The 25,414-nt window shown below is 36.3% G+C and overlaps 1 protein-coding gene across 2 annotated transcripts; it reads right to left on the bottom strand.

The window, feature by feature from the left end:
* Positions 1-404: 404 nt before the first annotated feature.
* Positions 405-25,032, bottom strand: scg3 (secretogranin III). 2 transcript variants are annotated; one of them, XM_084123678.1, is made up of 12 exons: positions 24,517-25,032; positions 22,966-23,018; positions 22,716-22,746; positions 22,420-22,638; positions 20,281-20,423; positions 19,920-20,066; positions 19,170-19,425; positions 16,729-16,845; positions 10,823-10,906; positions 10,572-10,682; positions 9,600-9,689; positions 405-1,226 (listed from the first exon to the last, which is right to left on the bottom strand). In XM_084123678.1, the coding sequence occupies exons 1-12, from the start codon at positions 24,593-24,595 to the stop codon at positions 1,108-1,110; spliced, it is 1,449 nt and encodes a 482-aa protein (XP_083979804.1). In that variant the 5' UTR covers positions 24,596-25,032; the 3' UTR covers positions 405-1,107. The 2 variants fall into 2 exon arrangements, with proteins under 2 accessions (XP_083979804.1, XP_083979803.1); XM_084123677.1 differs by having other exon boundaries at positions 19,914-20,066; positions 24,517-24,881.
* Positions 25,033-25,414: the final 382 nt, after the last annotated feature.

The raw sequence follows: 25,414 nt of genomic DNA, 5'->3' as shown, positions 1-25,414 counted from the left end.
GATATAGCCTTTATGTCAGTTAGTCCCAATCTCCAACAACACACACAGCAAGCTATTTATAATGGACTATATAGTATACACAGTGGCAGGGCCGTCCCATGTACGGGGTGGAGCCCAGTGCGAGATAGTGGAAACGGGGTTGCCACAAGTACTGGTTACACCGCCCTAAGGACGGCCCTGCACAGCAGACTATATGACCTCTGTTAACTGCACAAACAATATTATATGAACCATAAAACTAACATGTTGCCCTCTCCAGGATGCTGTGTTGATGCTTTTGATGTATCCTGATCAGTTAAAAGCAAAGTAAAATCACCCATCATAACTGTTTAAATTATCTAATTTTTAGTCATTTGATTTATAGTCCAACAGGATCGAAACCTAAAAAATGACAACCACATAAGTTACGTATTTAAAGAAAAGCAATGTTTAATAGAGTTTTGGAAAAAATCACAATATGTACATTTAAAAATACTCGATTTTTGTGAATCTATAGCATGTGGAATATACAGAGTCGAATAGTGGAGAAACAAAACCAAGAAAACCAAACTTAAGATAGAGAAGGGAGATATACAGATATAAAGACCGCCCCCTATAGACTGGGAGAGAAAACAACAAAAGAGGAAAAGCAATTCACTGACAGCCAAAGCTGATTTTTTGGTTGATTGAGAAACAATAATACAGGTTGATTTCCTTCATCAAATCAGATCAAAAGAGGAAAGAATGCTATACACCATACATTTATGAATGTTATATGTTTATGATACTGTAAAAGTCTATTGCAAAAGAGGTGCAAAAGCGTCTATGCAAGTCATACAAAAAAGTCCACTAAATTTCATTCTTCTAGGTAGCCAATGCTGTTATTCTGTCCTAATGTGTAAAAACACTAACAACTCAAATGTGATTTGTGGCTTGTCTAGAACTAGATTGCGTCCTATTGCTGACTTCACTGAGAGAGGATATTGCCTTCAGGAGGAAATACTGTCTGAGCTGCAGACTAAATCTTATTTATTACGAGTTATAGCATTAGGATCTGTGTTAGTATGCCCGGTCGAAGTATTTAGTAGACTCGCTGTTACACTATTACATGTGAAGCTGGGCTGGCTCCTACAGGCTTCCGTAGATTCTCTTGATGACATCACCTTCCTCCTTCTCAAGAATGCCTTTATCGATGTATGTGTCCACCTGCTGGTCCATGAAGTCCCTCAGCTTAGAGAGGTCGTAATCTTAGAAACGCAAACAGAGAGAAGAACACAGAAACGCGTCAGTACAGACAAAATGATTTTCCTGTAAATAAGACAATGATTATTGTAGTGCTTTTTATGAGAAAATATTATTTTAGTCTTTCTACTTCAAAATGTAATGTATAAGTAAATTCAATGTGTTACTTGCCGTTTCTTTGTAATTAATTGTGAAATTTACTAGCAATTACTGAGTACATTTTTTTCCATTGATGTTACATAGTATTTAAAAATGCTACAACTTTACTGCAAAGTAACTTAAAATATTTAAAACAACATATATTAATTCAATATTTTAATGATTATTTAATACTAAATAAATAAATAAATGTGATATTTTGTTCCCTGAAAAATAATGGTTTGATCTTTCAGACACTTTTGAACTTGAATGAAAAAATGAAAATATGTTTCAATTTGTTAAGGTGCTCTAAGCGATGTCACGCGTTTTTTAGGCCGAAACATTTTTTGTCACATTCAGCAAACATCTCCTCACTATCCGCTAGCTGCCTGTCCCCTGAACACACTGTAAAAAAAAGCGGTCTCTGTAGACAGCCCAGGCTCCACAAACGGCAAGAAAAACATACTGGCCCAGCCTGGACCACGAAACATAACAAACAGTGTTCCAGCCAATAACAGACAAGAATGATTTGCGGTGGGGGTTGGGAGGTTAGTGCGCATGCACATGAAGGGGGGGGTGGGGACTGGAGGAGAGAGAAGCATGAAGAGGGAAGTTAGCTAGAGGAGAGATGTCCTAGACAACGACAACGACTAACATTAGAATTATATTCTCTTGAATTTTGATATGGCCATCACACGACCAAAAAGACGACGTTCCGATGAACAAATAGCAAAGAATAGGGAAAGGAGAAGGAACGCACAAAGTCCCGAATTTACATCGGAAAAGCCTGTTTCAGGAAGCACGGAAGGGAGGGGGAGAGGACGGGATGAGGAGGAGGGAGGGTCGAGCTAGCCTCCGTTTTGTTTGACAATACAACAAGAAGTGACGTCACCCAACATCGCTTAGAGCACCTTTAATACAAAGCACATCAACTAAATGGTCAAATCCATTGTTTTGTTAAGATTTATACAAAATGTTTTATTAAGCTATAGTTTTTTTTACTCATTCAAAATTCTTAATTCATAATATGAATAATACGTAAGGATTATTCAATTCAATTTGATGGAATTTTTCTTCTTTTTTTTAGCGTAGTAATTTTTTTGTTACAGTAGTTTGTTAGTAATGTTTTAGTTAAGGCCGCATTTTTGCACTGAACATCAGTTTTGTTAACATTTTGGATCTATTAGAGGGTGGCAACATGTTTCAGAAGAGAATTATTATGGGTTATATCAATTTCTGAGTAGGTTGAAATAACGTAGTGTTCCATGCTGTAGGCATTTTTGGAAGGCTAAGACTTGAAAAAGACAAATACTTGAAATGTTTGACTGTATGTTTTCTGTAGAAATGTTATTATAAACTCTGGATGTCAAAGGTCACAGTAATGCCTGAGAGTAAACATGCATAAATCATATTCTAAATTCACAGTTTTTGGCAGAGCATGTGTGTGCGAGTGAGTTTGAGTACATTGTGTGGGCTGAAAATGCTGGCTACCAGCAGAGCGTGTTTCTGCATGTTTGTGTGGGTGGGCTCTGGCAAAATTTATAGACCAGTGGATTCGTCCTACACTGACCATTACAACTGAATAAGACTGGACAGAGTCCTCACAGAGCAGTGGAGTTTCCTCCAGACCTCGCATGCTTCCTGACTATGTCAGGGCCATCTCCGAATTTTACATTTCGCAATTCTTTTTTCTTTTTTCTCGACTCGCAATTCTGACTTTTTGTTTAAGAATTGTGTGATATAAACTTGCAATTGCGAGTTATAAAGTCAATATTGCGAGATATTAAGTTGCAATTGTGTTATAAAGTCAGAATTGTGAGATATAAACTAAAAAGTCAAATTAAAAAGTTAGTTTTTTTTCCTCAAAATTTGACTTCTCACAATTATGAAGTTTTTTCCTAGAAATTCTGTCCTTTTTTATCTCACATATCTCCAGTTTATATCTTACGGAGCCCCGCACATGACATGCAAGAAAAAAAAAGTAAATCATGATTTAGCCTATTTTTTCTGCATGTCATGTGTGGGACTCAGTAACATATCGCAATTCTGTATGGAATAAAGTATGGAAGCTTGTTTCCACAATGGAATTAAAAAAATTAAAAGATAATTGTGACTTTATAAGTGTAAATATTAAAAAAAAGTCAGAAATGCGAGGGAAAAGAGTCAGAATTGCGAGATATAAACTCGCAAGAGCAAGAAAAAAAAGTCAGAATTGCGAGATAAAAAGTCGCAATTGTCTTTTAATTTTTTAATTCCGTGGAGCTAAAACTACAAGCTTCCATATTTTTTTTTCAAGCTGAGGACACTTTGTGTCACATCATCGCCCCCTTTTGTTACTTAATACTTCGTATTCATATTTCGTCCTTCAGTGCTCCGCTGGCGCCGACTCTGGTATGATAGTAGAAATGTTTTAATGTGGCATGAACATGGCTGGCTGATCTGCACTTGATCTATTTATTCATTTATTTTAAAAGAAATTAAAACTTCTATTCAGCAAGAATGTATGATATTGATCAAAGGTGACAGGAAATACATTTACATTGTTACAAAAAAATTATATTTCAAATAAATTATTTTCTTTGAACTTTTCTATTCATCAAAGAATCCTGAAAAAAAGCATCACAGTTTCTAAAAAAGTTTTAAGCGGCACAACTGTTATCAACATTGATAATAAGAAATGTTTTTTGACCAGCAAATTAGCATATTAGAATGATTTCTGAAGGATCATGTGACACTGAAGTAATTACACAATAAACTGAGTAATGGCTGCTGAAAATTCAGCTTTGCCATCAGAGTGTAATGGTCATGTTCTGTACTGTTTATCAAGTGTTTTTCATTATTTGTTGCTATGGTTTCTGATTGAGTTTCGCACCTGTTTCTCGTTTCATTGATTACCTTCCCTCTGTATATAAGCCCTCAGTTACTCTCAGTTCAATTTGGCGTCATCTGAGTTATCGCTGATGTTTAATGTGGAGTGGCTTTTTGATTTCTCTATGTTTATTAAAGTTTCTCATATCCCGTTCATTCTGCGTCTCACTCTTTTGTGGATTACACTATACAGTGCAGCATGACACACAGGATGATACTTTTTTAAATATATTAAAAGAGAAAACAGTTCTTTTAAATTGCAATAATATTACTGTTTTTACTGTATTTTTGATCAAATAAATACAGCCTTTTTGAGCATAAGAGACTTCCGTTCTTACTGACCCCAAACATTTGGACAGTAGAGCAAAATAATCAGAACAAGCACCAAAAATGTATTTGTTTAAGGGGCCGTTTACACGACACTGTTTTCAACTAAAAACTGAAAACTTTTTATGCGCTTTGGCCATTCAATGCATCCATTTACAACAGCGTTTTGGGCCTGAAAATGCAAGCTTTTGAAATTGGGTTTCAAAGTGCAAGTTTTTGGAAAAAAACGTGAATTTGTGAAAACGGTGATGTCATGCGTATGCGTATACATGTTGTCTATTGGTGCGTGGTGTTTCTTTACAAAGTGACATCGCCAACTACTGGCCTGGCAGCATAATACAGCGTGTTTAGTCGTTTTCGCGGATCTGTGAACGGGGATCGTTTTGACAACGGTGTCTTCTGTACACGAAAAAATCAGGAAACAAAAGCGAGGAAACAAAGGAAACACCTTTCAGTTTTTAGTACATTGTTGTCATGTAAACATACCCTAATTAAGGATGATATTTTTATTTTAGTTGTAAAGTTTAATGTAAGATCTGTTTGTGTTCTGGGTTTAAAAGGGATTCATTAGACAACTTTACAACTCAAATAACTCAAAGAAAGTAGCAACCCACATTCTTTACAAGCAAAACATTCTTCCTCTATTTTCTTCCCTCTGTCTTTGTCACACATGCCTATCTTACAATCATTCTCCAGATTCCCATGCAATGCATGCCACTGTTAATTTAATTTCCCTTAGAATCAATGGACAAAGACTTGCACACACATTAGCAAAGCCTTTCAGACTGTCTGTTTGAGAGAGAGAGAGAGAGAGAGAGAGGAGTGAAGGTGTGCACCTGAGAAATCAGTGTGTATAGTGTTTGTATGAATATTGTCTGTTTAATTTGCATATTTTACAACTTTTGTACATTGCAGTGTATTTTTTCACCCAGAATACAGTAGCACCAAAAGGATGCCATTGTATTACACTGTAAAAAGTGGCAACCAATTGTTACTTAAAAAGAGCTATTTCAACCTTATTTAACCCATTGTGTTTGTATAAATTTAATTACTTCCACTGATTCAGTGATGCTCAATTTTACTTGAATTAATCTAGTAGATGTTTTAGATGTTTAGATTTAGATGTTACCATTTAGGCTGCTATTTTTCAGTGACCAAACTAAGTCTCATCTCCAACAGAGAAAAAAAAAATTATGCAAAAGCTTTTCTCAGAACTAGCTTCACTTTTTCGAGCCTTTCTTTTTGAAAACATATTTTGTAAAATGTTTTTGCTAAATGTGCTTTTTTTTATTCTATTTCTAGGTCTAAGTAAATCACACTTGGTTTAATATTTTGTTATTTAGAAAATTGACGTTCACTGTCATACATGTGTGACAAATGTCAAAATACAATAATTTGCGATGCTGCTATATACAAAAAACTTTCTTTTTTTTTTGTAAAAATCCATTCAAATTATTTTGAAACTGTTTTTCCTTTGTGAAGAGATCAAATTTAGCTTCGTTAGGTTTATGCAGAATAATATTCTTCTTTTTGTGTGTGTGTGTGATGACTATGACCTGGACATGATTCACCCATCTATGGTAACAGACTGCTTCTAATGAATCTATTTGGAAAATGAACAATAGAACAACAGTTCTCATCTCAAAACACACTCTCATTTTCTGAGCAGATGATGCCTGAAGAACACAGATAGTCACTCAGTCTCATGCTGGCAGGTATAAAGAGAGGAATACACAGATCTTTTGTCCAAAACACAGCAGACTTACAATGCCGTAACAGAGCCAAGCTCATCAAACCGACGCATATTCATGAGCGCTCTCACCCACGCTTATTTTAATTGCAAATTAAGGGGAAAAAAGAGTCTTTAATTTGACTGTTCTTCTCCATGTTTTTATGTAACCTTGGGTTAGAGGTCATACAGCTCTAAGAAAATGTAATAATCAAACATAAAATAACATTGCATAATCTTCACGTATGAATTAAATATATATTAATCCTTGGTAAAGCTACAAAGTTTTTTCTTTCGTTCTTTCTTTAACATTAATGTCACAGAACAGAGGGCTATTTTAGGCTGCTGTCACTTTAAGACCGTTTGCAATATAGGCGTATTGCATCCAACAGGCTATATGAACACACAATGGCTTTCTTTCTTAATTGTTTACATTCAGTTAAGACATAACCGACTGTGTTTACTATTATAATATTTTGCCTCATTTTTATGTGTATTTGTCTGTTCAAGCACTCTAAAAAATAATTCAGGGGCTTAGTAAATATCACAGTAATAATTAACTTTAATAACTTAATAAAATCTCTGAATATCATTTACTTGATGGTTTGAGTTGAGCATATACCAAAATAACTGACTAAAAATCCAACAGTTAATGTTGTCTAAAATCTACAGTTATATTTAAGTTTTTTCTCTAAAAGCATTTAGTATTCGACTAACCAATTATTTATTTAAAATACACTTAATATATGTGTGAAATTTCAATCAAAATATTTGAGAATGGAGAATTAAACTGGGCCCGGTTTCCCGATAACGCTCACTCTTAGCCTGCTAAGAAGACTCGAAAGATATATCTTACCAAATTTGTTTATTTTCCTAAGTGTGTTCCCCGAACTATACCTTAGAAAGCTGCTTAAGATATACCTTCTTACGTGCGACGTTACCTGGCGCTGTCCGTGGCGATGGTGCTGAATTGTTTGAAATCGATGGCTCGAGAATCAATTATTCTCTCGTGCAGGGGCTGTTTATGTGAAAAAGCGGTCATCTTTATAAAAGAAGCACTTCAGAAATAGTTGAAATTGCAATTTATTATGATTATTGGATATTATAAAAAACAATCCAAACTATAATAGCCTATAATAGCCTAGCCTAAATATTTTAAAATTGTAACATATAGCCTATTGCTGCCACAATAACCTTTTCAAAAATTTACGTGCCGGCTTTTCTTTCCCATTTTTGTTCGCTGAGGTGGAGCTGCGATGAAATATTGTTCTTGTGTAAATACTTTCCAGCATTTCAGTAATAAAAGTTTACATCTTGCGTACGGTGCTCGGCAGTGATCAAAAAGGATTTAAACCGTGAATTTTGAATCTCTTGTAAACTCGGAGATGTGGATTCAGACGGCAATTAAATTACCACACGACCTGTTTGTCAAAAAACAGAAGGTACTAATTTGGCCAGGGATTTTTACACGGATTGGGTGAGAAAAACACTGATATTATGGATTCGGACGGCACTAAAATCACCGACTTACCCCTGTAAATGTTTAAAATACCGGACGAGCCCATGAGAAACAATATTAGCGTCTGAATAGGACTTAACTGACAGTAGCCTATGCTTTCACTGGCCTTTAAAAGAGCGTTTTAATTCAATTAATAATATTGTATAATAATATAATTAAAAATCTAACAACAATCAGTGTAATGACAATTTTATTCTTTGCATGAAAACACTTGAATTAGCCTAATTTAATACTGTCTGGGTGTATTAAAACTTCAGAATTATATTCATATAGATCTGCAACAGTGATAAGGTAAAGCTAAGAGTGGTCCAGACCAACCTTACGAAAGTGTGACTTACAAAAGATATACTTAGCGTACGAACGTTTCGGGAACCGTCCCATAAGGTTAAGAGAGAGGTTAAGGAATAGGTTAAGAACTACTTAGAGATAAGAACGCTTTGGGAAACCGGGCCCTGATCTGTTTCAAGAACCACAAATATTACTCAATTCAAATCAATATTATTATAATATGTAACACACTCTTAAGTAATTGAGTAAGTTTACTCAATTAAAACAATATAAACAGTATAAAATATGCTGTACTCATCAATACAGCATATTTTACAAAGGTTTAGAGGAAATAAAAAAGTTTATATTACTCATAAATAAAAACAGTTAATATTACTCATAAATATTGGTTTTTAAATGTTTTCTGCTCAATTTTATTTGTTAATGTACCAAATGCAGTTACTCAGATCTACTTTTTTTTTTTTACTTACATTTAATCAGTTCACAGTGTATGTAATTGATTTCACTGCTTTAAAATGTAATCAATATTTTTAAGTGTAAAAATGTTTCACCGAAGAAATTTAGTAAAAGTTTTTAGAATGAGTGCAAGACGTGCCCTCTGTATGCGCACTATGGATGAAGTGCCATGTGCTTCACACCAGACAAGTCACGTTCTTAAGTTCAAAACAGTGAACAGACAAAAAGTTCACTTCAAGAATGAAGAAAATTGGCTTCGATGTGTTTTGCTGTAAAAACTGTGCATGTGGAAACAATAGTAGCCTATATCTCTTCATAAGCACAGACTTTATTAAACAGGTACACATAAATAAAAAATATTGAAAAATGTCTATACACACTCTTCCAGCCTAGGGTGAAGTCATCATGTAGATAACGATCAACAACGATTTGAGACAAATTATGCCTGTCATTTAAAGGAAAACTATGTGAGAGGCGCTCCGTGACACGGCAGGATTTTGAACAGCTCTGCGCTTGTTAGTTGCAAAACACAAACGTTTAAGAGTAGAGGGGGTCGCCCTTTATTTTTAATCGTCAGTGTTTTGCAAGTAACATTAATATTCTCTTAATATTCAACGTTAATACATTAACAATGTCAAAATAAATGCCTCTTTCAAGTGGAGGTGAAGCGGAATTAGCTAATTCAATTTTGGGGTGGCACCCGCGGTGGCCAGATGCCATCAGATGCCACCCTGAACACCCCTGTGGCTCCGCCTCTGCCAAAATCTAGCAACAGCCTGACATCTTTAAATTGCATTGTGCGTAGGCTGCTGACCTATATTACACTAATCTGACCACTGTCTAATTAGAATGTCGAAATTGATTTATCCCCTAATTCAGTTGAATCTGAATAATATTACTAATAAAATGGACAGAGTATGTGCATTAAAACAATAAAACAAAAGGCAGTGCACATATCCTGCTGGCTTGAATCATGATTAACTTAAGAGCAAATACAGCACATTCTCTGTCCATTTCAGCAGCTGTAAAATGTCATATTTGATGAACATTTACCTTCTTTGTTGCCTTCCTTGTTGTGTTTTTTCAGCCATTCAATGTTCTTCCTGATTGCATCCAGATAACTCTCAGACTTCCCAGGATGACCTGACAGACAGATATTATTATTATACCCCTGAATCACCAGAAAAACTACCACAAAGAGATGATTCCTATCTTGCTCTGAGCCAGATTAGAGCTATTTGTTCAATTATCAGATGATTTTCTCATGTATGACATTATTTTATGACTAATCCTGTTTTCAAGGTTGGAATTTTGGCCAGTGACAGAAGAAAATGAAAACATTCTTCTTCTTCTTCTTGTTTGTTTAACTCTTCAATATTTTGCAAGAGAATACAGAGACGAATAAATGGTGCTTTTAGAATAGATGTATTTTTACAATCATCAAGTACACATTTGTACACAGATCACTTTGGCGTTATGAGAGTTTCCATAGCAACAAATAATTTCCGTAAGTGCATAAATTCTGAACCCGTCATCTCATAATTGTGGTAATTCTGACATAACAGCAGCAATAATGTATAATGGGTGTGCTCTAAATGGTTCTTAGGTAATAAACCTTTGTGATTATCACAGCCTTTTAACAATAATGCACAGTACATTTCAAAGAATCAATAAAAGTCTCCCTTAACAGGGTCTCATAATTTCATTCATTAGTGTCAGTTCACTCCGAGCGTTACAGCGATGCTCTCAATCTGTTGGGCTGCTGCAGAATCTCCCTAAGGGACTGACTCTCTCTCTGTATCTCTATAACACACATACTGCAGTCTGGCTGTATGTTTCCAGTGGAATTGCAGGCTAGTTTCATTTTGAATGCAGGCTTATCAGTGTATCTGCCTCAGTGCTTCTGCTAGCATGCTAAACAGTCCAATTACACCAGCAGAACTTGAGAGGCTTTTAATATGACCCAAAACCATAAACATGCTGGTGAAAATGTGAATATGATACAGGATCCTTGCATATACTCACTGATCTCTGCAGCAGCCTGGACGTCTTTGGTTGAGTCTTTCAAGGACTCATATTCCTTCTGCATCTTGGCAGCTTCTGTTTTGGTGTTGTCATCATCATCTGCTGCTTTTCCTGGAACGAGGTGGGGAAACAGTATAGTGATGCCAAAGTGTTCCTGAGCAGAATCTGCAGTGAATGACTTGCAGTTTGCAGTGTAGTGACCTGGGCTGGTTTGAAGTGTGGTGGTGGGTCAGATTTGGGCGATGATTTACCTGTAGGTGGCGTGATGCTGAGAGGAACCAGAGATTTGCCCAGCTTGTTCTTGGTTTGCAGGGCAATCATTGCATCCAGATTTTCTGTGGGAAAAACGGAATATTTATAAATACAGTGATGATTATTTAAGCAATTTGGAGACTGTGGGCCCTATCATACACCAGGCGCGACGCAAGTGTTTTTTTCTAGTTTCAGCCTGACACAGTTATCATTTTCATGTCCTGCGCCATGTTGTTTAAATAGCAAATGCATTTTTGCGCCCATCTGTTCGCCCATGGACTGCTGGTCTGAAAACGGTGTGTTCAGGCACATTGTTGGCGCCGTTGCTATTTTGAGGCAACTGAAATACTCTGCGCCAGCTGAAACCTGGTCTAAAGCCAATGGCGCAATATTTTTTGTTGTTGTTTAAAGAGCGTGTTAGTAATGTGCGCCTATAGGCGGGTCCACAACGCGCGTACACTTTGTCCTGTAGATGGTCTGCTTGCGCGCTTTAACCTCGCGCACGAGCAGATCCGTTTCTTTGCTAGAGAAGCGTTCAGTTTTTCCGCTTGCAAAATAGCTAATCCACCATGACGCGAACGCAACTGGCTTTTAAAGGGAATGGGAGATGAGACTCTGATTGGTTTATTGCACGTAAAGCCCAAAACACACCCATTACTCATTAAGAAAATAGAGACAACCCTTTTAGACCATGCGCCGGGCATGCCGACCATTTTGCCCGTTGTTAAACTAGCAAAAGTGGATTCGGACATGCCCTAAGTGTGCTTGTGCTGTGCACTTTAGACCATTCGCTTAGATTGTTAAAATAGGGCCCTGTATTTTTCTGGTAACACTCTACAATAAGGTCCCATTAGTTAACATTAACTAGTTCATGCATTTACTAACATTAACTAACAATGATCAATACATTTGCAACAGTATTTATTCATCTTTATTAATGATAGTTAATAAAAATACAACTTTTCAGTGTTAGTTGATGTTAGGTCCATTAAATAATATTAACAGATACAACTTGATTTGAGTAATGTATTAGTAAATGTTGAAATTAACATTAACTAAGATTTATAAATGCTTTAAAAGTATTTCTCATGTTTAGATCATGTTAAGTAATGTAGTTAACTAATGTTAACAAATGAAACCTTTTTGTAAAGAGTTACCGATTTTTAAAACTGTATAATATTAATGGTAACACTTTATTATGATGTTCCACGTTCGACATTCTATTAACTATAAGTTACTTTGCAACTTTTTTCATTAGAGTTTTAGGAGACTATTAGTTTAGGGTTAGTAGAATAATTTGACATGTAGGGGCCATTTACACGACACAGTTAACTAAAAACGGAAAACTTTTTATGCATTTTGGCCGTTCATTTTACACGGCAACAGCGTTTTGGGGGCCTGAAAACGCAAACTTTTGAAAACGGGATTCAAAGTGCAAGTTTTTGAAAACTATACCATTATCGTCTCTGTGAAAACTACAAAAACGTGAATTTGTAAAAACGTCATGCGCATGCGTAAAGTGACATCAATTTTCTACTGACCTGGCATACATATATAAATACAAGTACATATATACATACAAATACAGAGTTTTTAATCCTTTTCATTGATCTGTGTGAATGGGGAAAAAAGCTAAAGTTAGAGTAATGTCTATTTGTTCTTTCTCAGAGGTAAAAGAGCATATGTTTTTTAACTAATCAGAATTATATTTAACAACAGAGAGCTGCTTCCAACAGTCCATATGCACATATGTACCCTGCTCATTATGTGTTGTGTACACACTTTTGTGTCTTGGAGCTGTTTGCCATAGACAAACACACACACACATTAGGGCACAATGATCATCTCATGTTTAAACCACAGCATATCAATAACCAGCCGTATCCTGGCAACACACCCTGCCATTCCATTTGATCTTTACAGCGTGTGTCATCCTGTGGCGCAGGTTGCCAGAGTAACCCCATTATTACGCAATGGAGAATTCCAAATGGCTATCTGTGTTTTATCAGAACGACAGCGACCATCTCGTTAGAAAAACACACAGAATTAATTACACGGAATGAAAGAGAGAGAGAACAAAAGAGAGAAACAGGAAGCTGTTTGCTTGAACATATAAGGGCAAAACACTGATCAGTGATGATTAGTGACACAAAGTTAATGAAATGCAAATACAAATTCATTAAAATTACATTCTGTAATCCTGAATCCAGTTTAACCAGACACTAATCTGAATGATTTATTTTTTAACCTTTTGCTGTTGGGGTAAATAGAAAATGCAAAAATAATTATTAAAAAAAATAATGTGGTCTCTCATTTATCTTTATAGAACTTGACCTTGCTATATATTTTTTTCTGTTCGATTAGGACTTACTTACAAATCTCAGAAAATAATGTTGAAGGTAGCAGTATATTCTGTGATTTTCTGTCTTTAGTCACAGATATGCATACAGACACATACTGACGTCAAATTATTAACATCAGCATGTGAAATTTAATTCATCTGCGGTCATTATTGATGTTCATGTAACATGACCCACAGGCAACACAACCGAATCAATCCATCCTGACATTAGCACAGAATCCAGTGCTAGTCAAACAAACGCATATGAGTCAGGGGAACATTTTCCCATAGTTATTACAAATCTGCCATTAAAAACAGAATGTGCATTTGCTGTAGGTATACTTCAAATCTTGCAGATGATATCATTTTAAATAAATAAAAGGCCAATCAAGTGTACTCAAGAGAGAGAGAGTTCACTTTTTATGACTACAGGGCTTAACCTCTGGTTATCGGCGTTCTAAACCCCACGTGGCTCATATTTGCTTTGGACAGTTAATGAAGCAATGCACGTTTCAGCATTTGAGGGGACAAATGTTAAATGGTGACAGAACGCGTGACAATTAGGGTAAAGAAGGGGTTTAAGTCCCTTCAGTATGAACTTGATAGTAGCGTCGGCAATATATGATACGTGGATGCGCAATGCAAGAGCTTTTATGTAAACAGGTTGCAAACTGCGTTCGTCCAATCAATGACACTGACACTGCAATTATGCAAATAACAACGTTAACCCGGGGTTTAGAAATGCACAGTGTGAAACTACAGTTTATGAATACCCAGGATTAACTGTTAACCCCGGGTAAATTATAAACAATGTGAAAAGTGAAGCAAGATAACCCAGGATTCAGTTTACAGGGTTTAGAATGACCCTGGGTTAACTATAAAAAGCCCTTGGGCCCTATCTTGCACCCAGCGCAATTGACTTTTTACACTGACGCATGTATCATTCCTATTTTGCACCCGCGCAAAGCGCGCTTTTCCCTTCACAGAAGCACGTCGCTAAACTAGGGAATGAACTTGCGCTCCCTGGGCGGTTCAGCGCAAAAAAGGAGGCGTGTTCCGGCGCAAACGTTCCTTCATGCTATTTTGCAGGTTTAGAAAACAATTGCGCCACTAACCAGGAAAAAATAGTTTAAAGTCAGTGGCGCGTTGCGCATGTTATTCAGATGCTATTTTAAGGGCGCATGCTTGGCCATAATCAATGTAGCGTGTGCACAACGCGCATACACTTTGATTCTCTCATCTACACAGAAGCAGCAGTTTTCATTTTTGCAAATCATACATTATTATGATAGATAGATAGATAGATAGATAGATAGATAGATAGATAGATAGATAGATAGATAGATAGATAGACAATTTATTATAAAAGCATACATCTAGCTTACACATTTACCCAAATTATCATACACCTTTTTAACCGAAGTTAATTTGGGTGGGTTTCTCCATCCCCAACGTCCCTGACGAGAGCGTTGCTCTCCTTGGCTGTGAACCGCTCCTGGCGCGCGTCTGGCAAATACGCCGTTATAATAGGAATCCGCTTTAGAACAAAGCGCGTCTGCTCTTAAAGGGAATGTGAGATGACGCTCTGATTGGTTTATTTCACGTTACGCCCAAACCACACCTATGAATAATGAAGCTACTTCAGACCAACCCATTTTAGATTTGCGCCTGGCGCAAGAGTCATTTATCCCGCTGGGAAAATAGCAACAGCGCCAAGACCCGCCCACAAAGTTACTTGCGCTTTGCGCTTTGACACTTGCGTTTCAGATCGTTAAAATAGGGCCCAATATGTTTCTCAACACACTTAGGTACACTTTTATAAAGCACACGTTGTAATAATATCAACTTAAAAAGTTTTACTTTAAGGTGCATTTTAAATTTTAAGCGCATTATCTTTTAATAATCTTTTGTCATACTTTAAAGTAGTACACTTATTTTGATGTGCTGACTTACATACTAAAGCATGTAAAGTACTCGATTATATTATAAATGTGTTATTCAATATTACATTTTATGGTAATATATTTAAATGTGCTAAATTGCAACTTCATCATTACAAATGTGTAATTACAAATATCAATAGAAATATAAATAATGTTTTAGTTTACCATAAATGCTTGTCAGTACAATCGGTAGTCTACTTTAACCATATTTCAAAGACAATAGAAGTATGAAATAACAAATTTAAGCGGGTACTAACTAACTGCATTCAGTATAAATTTAAACTATAATACATTTTTATTTAATTCCAATTAACAAGCAATTAAGTGTCCAAAACATTACATTCAGTTCATTCAGTATATTCTTTTAAAATGTATTATTTACAGTACGTCATCATAAGTATGCTAAAGTGTATTTATTTTTCACAAGGGTTGACATCATTTCCGAGTAGGAATCACTTTTAGCAATGCTTACGATATTTGGTTAGTACCGGTAAGTTTTACAATGAAGCGATCTGATGCTAAACTGTATACAGTCAATGTTTGTTGAGTGGTTATTGTGGTTGTCATCATGGAGATAGCAAAAATAGCAATATTCACGAGCTAAGCTTTCATCTTTTCATCACGTCATAAATGATCCACTTCGCCAAACACACTTCCGCCAAAACTGTCCCCACCATTTTTTAAAAGAAAGTGACGTCCATGTCGTTGTATGATTGTACTCACAGCAAACACTGAAAATGCATCTGCAAAAATCTGCTTCAACTATCTATTCTATACTTGATTTGACTGAGGATAAACCTTCCACATTACTGTAGAATCTGTTCTCTCTCTGTCTCTCTTTCAGGATGGACAAAGCTTTATTTCAAGATGCAAATGCAGTCACATTAAGCTTATCTCAGGGATTCCTTACAGCCCACACACACATACATCATGGCCTAACTAGGCATGACTAACAAGTATTTACTGCTATCCTCACTGAAAGAGAAAATACTGTGTAATATGCCACAATAACAGCCAGTCATAACATATTTGTTGTTTAACACAGCTTGAGTGAGGCAGATAAAATATTCTATGGTTTCTATTGAAGAGACAGCTTATATGACTTTAGGACATGAGGGTACCTCACTTACAAAAAATGAGAAAGAAATCGCAACTCTCAGTATGGAGGCTTTAAAAAAGCCTTATCCTTGCGCACATACGCATTAGATCAACATGAAATGTTTTAGTCTGATTTGAACTTGTTATTGAAATATATAATAACATGAAGATTTTTTCAGAGGGACTACCAAGTTGGTCGCCAATTGGACTTCTTTATCTACCTTATTTTTCAACGTGAAAGTACCGGTAAGCTATTTCCTGTGAATGTGCGAGACTTCCGATTCATTAGCTGCTATTGGTAAATGACAAGAAGAATAACAAAGTGCAGTAAATGGTAAAACTATCTGCGCTACAAACCTGTGTGTTTATGATTACGATAATAAATGAAAATAATATGATAACAAATACTAGTTTGCAATATCAAGCTGTTTTTTTATACCTATAGCCTTGCACATTGAAATTAAAAATTGAAAATAATTGAAAATACATCATAAATAAGATGGAGAGAGTATTTTGGTCTTACCCAGATAAGACACTCCTTCTTCAGGTGTGATGGTTCCATATTTGACCATCATCTTCACAAAATCAATCAAGGTCTTCATGATGGTGATCAGGGTTTCTCTCTCCTCTTTATCTTGCTCTGTAAAGTGAGAGGAGAAGGATGTGATAGATTAAGTGATGAAACTAGACTTTAATCTGGATTAATGTGGTGTTTGCTGAAGAAGGGGACAGCTGAGGCCACAGGGAATGTGTTTAGCCAGATGGTGATGTTTCTACAGACCCTTATAGCTGTTGATTTACTCAATGAGCTGTGTTGTGTTGTGAGGTGTGTGTTTCAATATGGTCTGTCTTTTGTGTGTGCCGTGTTGTGCTATACTCTGGTGTGTTGTACTGATGAAGTTGCAATTTAGTACATTTAAAATTGAATAACACACTACAATTAAAGTGATAATCAAGTACTTTACATATTTTAGTTTGTTAGTCAACATATCCAAATACATAGGTGTACGTCTTTAAAGAATGACGAGAGATTATTAAAAACATAATGATTTAAAATGTAACTTTAAATTTGACATTTATTACAAAGTGCACTTTTTAAAAGTGTACTTAAGAGTGTTAAGAAATATAGTCAATTATATATGATCTGCAACTACATAAAAAAAATAAAAATAAAAAAAAGATATGTATATATATATATATATGTATATATATATATATATGTATATGTATATATATATATATATATATATATATATATATATATATATACATGATTCAACAGAATTAAGCACACTTTTTTCACAAAGAGTGGTTTGTTTTGTACAGTAGCTTTCTTTGTGTTGTGTCATGCTATATTCTAAAATGTTGCGTGTTTTATTTTGGTTTGTTTTGTGTTTTTTTGTGTGTTTTGTTTGTGTATTGTGTTGTATTATTTGTTATGTATTTCATTCTGTCACAATGATATATATGTTCATACTGCCCAGCTCTCCTGCGGGGGCGACTGTGATGTCACCAAGCGCAACATGTTCCTGGATCAACATCTTTGTTGATCCTCGAACAACATTACAATCAATCAATCAGATTTGAGGGACAAGTTTACAGTTTATGTCAAATTCAGACTTAAAACCAGGCTTAGGTGCTTCTACAACAGTGTTATTCACCATCATTTCCTCTGATTGTAGGGAAAAGTTATGGGTTGAGTTAGGTTCAGGGTTTTCGGACAGGAATGTTGTTCCAGGATCAACAAAATATGTCATAAGCCGCGTTTCCACCGAAATTACCCGGAACAATTTGTCCCAGGAACTTTTTTTGCCCCAGACCGATTGCTTTCTGCGTTTACACCGCGGTCTAAAGTACCGGGAAGGTAAACTGCGCGCAACTGCTCCTCCCAGTCTGCGACGGACAGTAATCAGTTTTGAGCGCCACATTTATAATAAGTATGGAGGAGATTCAAACTGTGCTGCAGTTATGTATTGGTTTACTAACGAGGTAATTAACAAAACAAAATAGACGAGCACTGATACTAAAGCGTGTTCAGAAAACTCGTATGCGTATAAAATTAGACAACGTATGTTATCAGTTATTGTGAGATGCCTGGGACGAACGCGCAAAAATTTCCTCTTTCGCAAATACGCTTAAAAAAAGCCTGAACCCAGTCTATCAATCATAAATAGTGACAGTCTTGTAAATAGTTGTTTGTTACTAACCTCAAAGCGCTATTTCAATCCTGTTAATAGTAAATTTATAACATGGTTTGGAGTGCCTTGCAATAGATGACAATGTGTAAACATAATGACTTAATAATAAAAGCTGTGGCAGAAAAGAGACGAGCACTGATAAAGCGTGTTCAGTAAGCTCGTAATGCTAACGTTAGATCAGCTATTGCGGACATTGACCGTGAGATGGCTGGGACGAACGCGCATAAAGTTTCCTCTTCCACAAAATAAAGCCTGAAACTCGTCGCCAGTCCACCAGTTTTTTTTATTAAATTCCATATTTGCAGACAGACAACTCTTACTGCATGAAGCCACGACACGAACCGCAATAGATTTTTTAAAAAGGGAGGTTAAAAATAAATAAAATGCTGCGTGGAGTCATCCAACCAAAATGCGGCGTGAACACAACCAATCAGCTTGTGCAGCGCACAAGTCCCACCCCTGAAAGTTCCTGAACTTTGAAAAAGTACTACCTCGTGAGCAGGGACTATCGGAGGGGGAAATATTTACCCGGAACTTCATTTAGACCCTGGTTCCTGCGGTGTAAACACATCGAGTACCAGCCCAAAGTTCCTAGTTCCTGGGGAAAGTTCCTGCGGTGGAAAGGCGGCTTTACTTGGCAAAATCTCAGTGACCCTCTACTGTGGTGTGTTGACCTCTGTTTTATTATTTTATATTGTATGTTGTATTTTGTTGTGGTGTATACCTGTGTTATACTGTGTGTTGTATTGTTTGTTGTGTTGTCTACCTGAGTCAAGGCTCTTTAGGAGTCTGTAGAAGTTGGGGAAGAACTGAAGGTCCTGCAGTCCGTCTTCAGGGTTCAGTTCATTTCTGTCATTCCCGTCGCTCACAGCGTCCCATGAATCATCTGCCCTCACTGTGTCATCTCTACTCTCCTCCTCCGGTTCTTCATCACCATTATCATCATCGCCACCATCATTATCACCTTCATCCTCTTCCTCGTATCGCCGACTGGGCCTGTCTTCCTCGTCCTTAAAATCGCCCTGTGGTGAAAATCAAGTTTTTAATGTTGTTTATATGCCTGTGTGGTGTTTTTAAAATGGTTGAAGACAAACCATGTGCAAATTCAACACCATTGCTGAGTATTTTCTCCTTAAAACTGCAGTGAACTAAAGACAGCCTCAAAAACGCATTTCTGATGTCACAAACTACCTTGTAACCAATCACGTCAACGTGTGATCATCAGCGAGTGGATCTCTGAGCGGGTGTGAGTGAGTGGAGGCGGGGGTCATTTGCATATTCATAGAACCGCATATACTAAATGAGGCAAAGGGTGTAGTCACATTCAATATTTCGCTTAAATATGTCATTTTGGTGATCAAAGATGAATTTTAAGGGATAAAATTATTGACTACAGGGGGACTTTAATAGAAGAATCCAAGCAAACAGCATTTTTCTATATATATATATATATATATATATATATAAATTCTCGATAAACACATAGTTGGTAGAAACACTAGTCACACACTTGTACCATATTGTTCTGTATGTCTTTAGCTGCGTTTACGGGGTAGTCCATACTGAGGTCTCCAATCATGTTCTCTTTGGCGTTTTTAGTGATCAGATCCTGCAGGGCTTCAGCAACTTCATACTCCAGCGTCTCTGCCTGACTGTCTGTGATCTGAAGGACAAACAAAAGAACACAACATCTGCTAGAACAATCAATTCACAGAGGGATTATTGCATGACAATCTATTTTCCATGCAATTCAAGCTGGTTAAACTGAAATTTGGTCCCCTAGAGCAATTAATACATAATATATGATGTTTATTGCATGGTTCATCAACATGGTAGTTCTCAGAATCACTGCTCATGCCACGATTTGAATTTCTTACTAGGCCCAGCTTGAGCAGTTTAGACACAATTCTGTCAAACACTCCTCTGTCATCCTCTTCGTAGATTTTGTTGGCGATTTTCTGGACGATGTCCTGAGCTGTTAGCGGAGTCCCGTCCAGCTGCCGAAAGCTTTCAGGATCATCTGAAACCGAACACATGAAAATATTTCACATCTCTCCATTTAAACAAAATTATCAAAACTGAATATGAAAAGCTGTTCACACTAAGGATGAAAACTAAGGATTACTATGACGATAAAGTTTTAATAACAGTTCTAATCGTATGAAATTAGAGACCATAATTATGTCAACACAGAGGAACGATATTGTTGGAATCACTTTCAGAACGATTTTTTTTCCCCAGTTTATGAATTTAATGCCTATCAGAATCCACCCGACTTTAAATAACTCAAGCATTTGAAGAATGAGACAAAATAACTGCAGCTCATGCTATAATAAACAGAATGTTATCATTCTTGGTGTAGGAAATACTTCTTAGCAAACTTTTAGTCACAATGATTTCAACTTCATTTACATATAGTACTGATATTTTAACAATAAAACTTGGTTTGAAAATCACACTTTTAAGACCCCATGATAATGTTGGACAACCCCCCCCACACACACACACACACACAACGAAAGGTGCATGGTCCATAGGTTTATTTTTCAGTGCGCTGTATTTGAAACTAAATTTGTTTTCTCAAAAGCCTACAAGCTCAAAGCTCTTAAAAAGCAAGACTAAGTAGGAGGAGAATGTGTGAAACAGAGATCTGAATGTTGGAGCTGGAATCTGCCAGCAATTATTGTCTGTCTGTTGTCATTCCTGTAACCCATTGAAATCACACAAAAACACCTCCCACTCTGTTATCTGCCATTATCTACCACAGGGATCGACTTACACTGCCATATTCGCTTCCAGTAAACTCACCATCTGCCTGAAACGTGAAACTGATCAAAAGTCTGATGCTAATTCTAAAAGAGAGTCAGCATAAAAGTCAGCATAAAGCACAGTTTGTCAAATCTTCTGCTGTGTGTAGCACCTACAACTCTGCAGACCCTTCCGAAGGATACCAATAATGGAAACGAGCAGCTGAAGTTTATTTTTAACGATATCCTCAATCATTTCAGTGTGATCTTAACAGTTTGAACAGTGCAATTTAGTTTGGATTTTTTTATGAATAACAAATCACAATGTAACAATCACAGTAAGTCACAATATAATTGCGGCTTTGCAAAGAGATTGTTATTGAAGGATGAGTATAAAGTAAAAATCAATTTTGGTACAAGAAACTTTGAGTAACGTTATAGGGTAGGGGAAAATGTTAAAATGTATGACATGGTATGACATGACCTCTTTGAGCTGTTATGCTATTACTAGGTTAGAAGGCTTTTAATGTGTGTGTAGGTTTAGTCTGACTGCCCTGCTGTAGGAGACTGTGAGGTTTAATGCTAAAAAACATCCAGTACAGCAGCCTGTGAAAGGATAATCCCCTGCCTCTCTCTCTCTCTCTCTCTACCAACTGATTGACCTATGGTGTCTGCCACCTGTTCCTGTATTTAGGATCACATACAGTCACAGGGTTTATTAAGGTTGATTAGCATTTTCAAAGTGGGAGATAATTTGGCTTTTGACAGGTCAAAACAACAACAACAACAACAGCAACAAAAAAGTTGGCTATTTTACAATTTAGAATGCAAAAGTTCCTCTCACATAAAAGTTCCGACTAGAAGACAAAAGGAATGCTCAAAATGGAATATTAACATAATAAACACTGCATGCTGCCTATTGGTTTTGTTTTTGAAAAATATTTGCCCACATATGATACTATATGTGGACATAAATGTGGTTAAATTTTTTATTTAACCCTATGTATAAATGTCTTGAATTTTGTTAATTTGATTAAATAATCAAAATGGGTATAAATTAAATTCTGGTGCATTCGTTACACTGGAAAGAGCAAGCACATTGCATTGTGGGATACATTGTTCCACACATAGTGTGCTCTTTGGCAAATATAGTAGGTCATCCGTCTTACCCATGCATGTGTGTGCAATCAGCATATTGTGCACTGTACACATACCGCATAGTATGCTATGCTGAATAAACTTTGTTAGTATGGTAATTGTAGTTCTTGCCTTGGTATTTGTAGTCATTTTTAGTAGAGTCATAGTCATCAGCTAGTCGTCTGTTCTTAGTAGAGTCGGCCTCATCAGAACCGTATCGTTCATCCTCAGAATCTGAGATGGGAGTCTCGTTGTTTGACTCTTTGGACTTCTCGGCCAGAGACTTGAGGAAAGTGATGTCATCGTCCTCTGAGATTGATTCTGCCTCAGCTGGTGGTGTTGGCTTGGGTTCTGCATGGATGAACAGCAAGAGATTGTGAGCTATTGATCACTATGAAGCACTTTGTCCTCATAAGATTATATCTCACCTGTCTTCCTGATGCTGTCAGCTTCTGCAATCTGTTGAAAAAAATAAAAACAAAATCTCGACTCGTGCTCATTTTTATTTATTTTTATGTATTTTTTATTTTGAACTTCATGCATAAAACGTCTTCTATTGTCATGTTTTCTAGCAAACAGTAGTTTAGCCTGCTGCTTAATGTAGGTACAAAGTATATTCATCTGTGTCTTTCACATAACATGATAATCAACAATAAGTTAGCATTTCTGAAATCACACCTGCTGTTCTAATGGCTTCTCCTCAGTCAGCTCTCGGTTGTACATGCTCTTATCTGGATCAGGAAAGAAACGCACGCATTCAAAAAAGGCACAGATCAACGATCTTTTCTCACCTTAAAGATATAAAACTGAAAACTGAAAATGCATTTTTGTGTTCCGCAGAAGAAAGAAAGTCATACAGGCTTGGAATGATATGAGTATTACAGATTTTGATAGCACTTTACTCATAGCCTTTATATATTATGCATTATAAAAGTATTATAATCCATTAATTATGACTTGTAATGCACCTTATAATGCATTATATGATCTCATAAATAATTGTAACCACAGTTATAATACGTTATACTTATCTGTAAAGGGTTACACCTTTAGAAAGTATAATGCATTAAAACACGCCAAACATCTAATTTCAAATGTAATAATCTGCGAATGCTATAATGTATTTTAACTTTGGTTACAATTTATTTATGAAAAGATGCAATGCATTATAATGTACATTATGAATACCTTTTATAATGCATTATACATAAAGTGTTGATTTAGATTTTTTCTTTTCTTTTTTTTTCTTGCTGGTGAACTATCCTTTCTAAACTGACCAGGAGGAACGATGAGAAGAGAAGATCTGCAGTATCGTCACTACAGTATCAATCTCAGATTGCTGTTGATTGGTTATTATATTGTAACTACAATGTAAAGATATTGTAACAACATCATTTTAAAGAATCTGTGCACCTCTCACCTATGTGAATCGAGTATGATTTTGATGGAATCAAGACACTCTACATTAGAGAAGATTGTTTTTACCCTAAAGTAAAGATATTATTAATACGCATTTTTTTTTTAACTTTCTATGGTTGTTGAGATCTTTGATGCATTCAGTTGCAGTCCAAACTGTCCAGAGAAGCTGCCACCAAATAATCGGATTACAGGACAAAAGATTAAAAGCCTTTGAAAACACCAGAGCCCAGAGCTTTATATGCAATAAATGGTGAAAACATCAAAAACAAAATAAACAATCCAATTCATTCACCATCTTTCCACATTTATATGGAGTTAATAGGCTAGTCAACTAATATGAGTTTTTCACTGGCTAATATCTAGAGTATAATTGTTAATAATAGTGTAATAGGGTATACACTATTTATACTCTATTATAAATGTATAAAGCCTATAATTGTTGGCTACCTGTATTTAAAATACAATTTAATACCAAATGTGACTGTTGAAATTGAATGAATTTCTTTTACTCAATAGTTACTCAAAATTCCCTTTGAAAACAGAGCATCTGCAAGTCCAGATAACTGTTAACTGGTCACGTGGATACTGTCCTTAATACTATAAAATTGGCAAAATATTGACTGATTAACTGACCGAGCCTATAGGCAACATTATTCTATATTTGGAGCATTTTATTAGGCTACACGTCATGCATGTTATGTTATGTTTCATTTAATCAGAATAATCGTCTAAATCAAATATTCCCTGTTTTATAATATATTGGACTGATGTATTGGACTATATGTTTTTTTTGGAAATTCAATAACTCACCGTCGGCAGGTGTGGGAAACGCGCTGATCTGCGATATCACAACAAGGACAACCACAAACCCTACGCGTGTTGACACCATCCTGTAGCTGGTTTCCGAATTGTCTTATAGTTTTGAAATGTTTTCTTCTGTGTTGTCCTCTGTGAAGATGTACGGCACCGTTGGTTTGGTTTTGTGGCGCGCGCTGGTGTTGGCTGGATGCCGCGCGCTCTCAGCGCCTCTCCTCTATAAGCGTAAAGACTTGAGTTCTGCGGGAGCTGTTGAGTCCCTGCAGTGCTGAAACCAGGTCGCTGGCTATAATTAACAGCGGATAAGCTGATGGGAGCTCTTCGTGTATAACGGGCCCTGATTCCAGCAGCTCATGGATGGAGGAGGAGGAGGAGAACGGCACGGTCACATCCGCCCATGTGCGTCAGTCTGAAGCACCTGCGTCACGCGCATCTCGCAGTCATTCATGCTGCGGGGCAGTAAACGACCGATGAGCGCTATGAAGAGCAGATAAGAGATAACACAGCAGTCTGATGTCAAAAAAAAAAAAAAAAAAGAGAGAAAGAGAGATTTATGACGATGCAGATTCAAATGCAAATTAGAGATTTGACCTGCTTTATTTAATCCACTATTATATCTCTGCTTTGAGATGTAGCCTAGCCTACACTGAAAAAAATGTTTAGTCAGTTCAGCTTAGAAAATTTACTTCGTGTAGTAACATCTACGATAACTGGTTTTGTAGAAATGAAATAAATGATTTAAGATTACTGAGTATAACTCAATTCAACCAACCTGAAAAACAAGGTTTTGCTGAAGTATAACTGTAGATATAACCTGATTTCTCCAGCTAAAATTACTTAAGGTTTGATATAATCTGTAACACTTTACAATAAGGTTAATTAGTTACATTAT

This window comes from Abramis brama (genome assembly GCF_963993115.1).
Source record: "Abramis brama genome assembly, chromosome: 9".
Lineage (NCBI taxonomy): Eukaryota > Metazoa > Chordata > Actinopteri > Cypriniformes > Leuciscidae > Abramis > Abramis brama.
The sequence above is the reverse complement of the archived record's forward strand: the minus strand, read 5'-3'. Positions and strand labels throughout refer to the sequence as shown.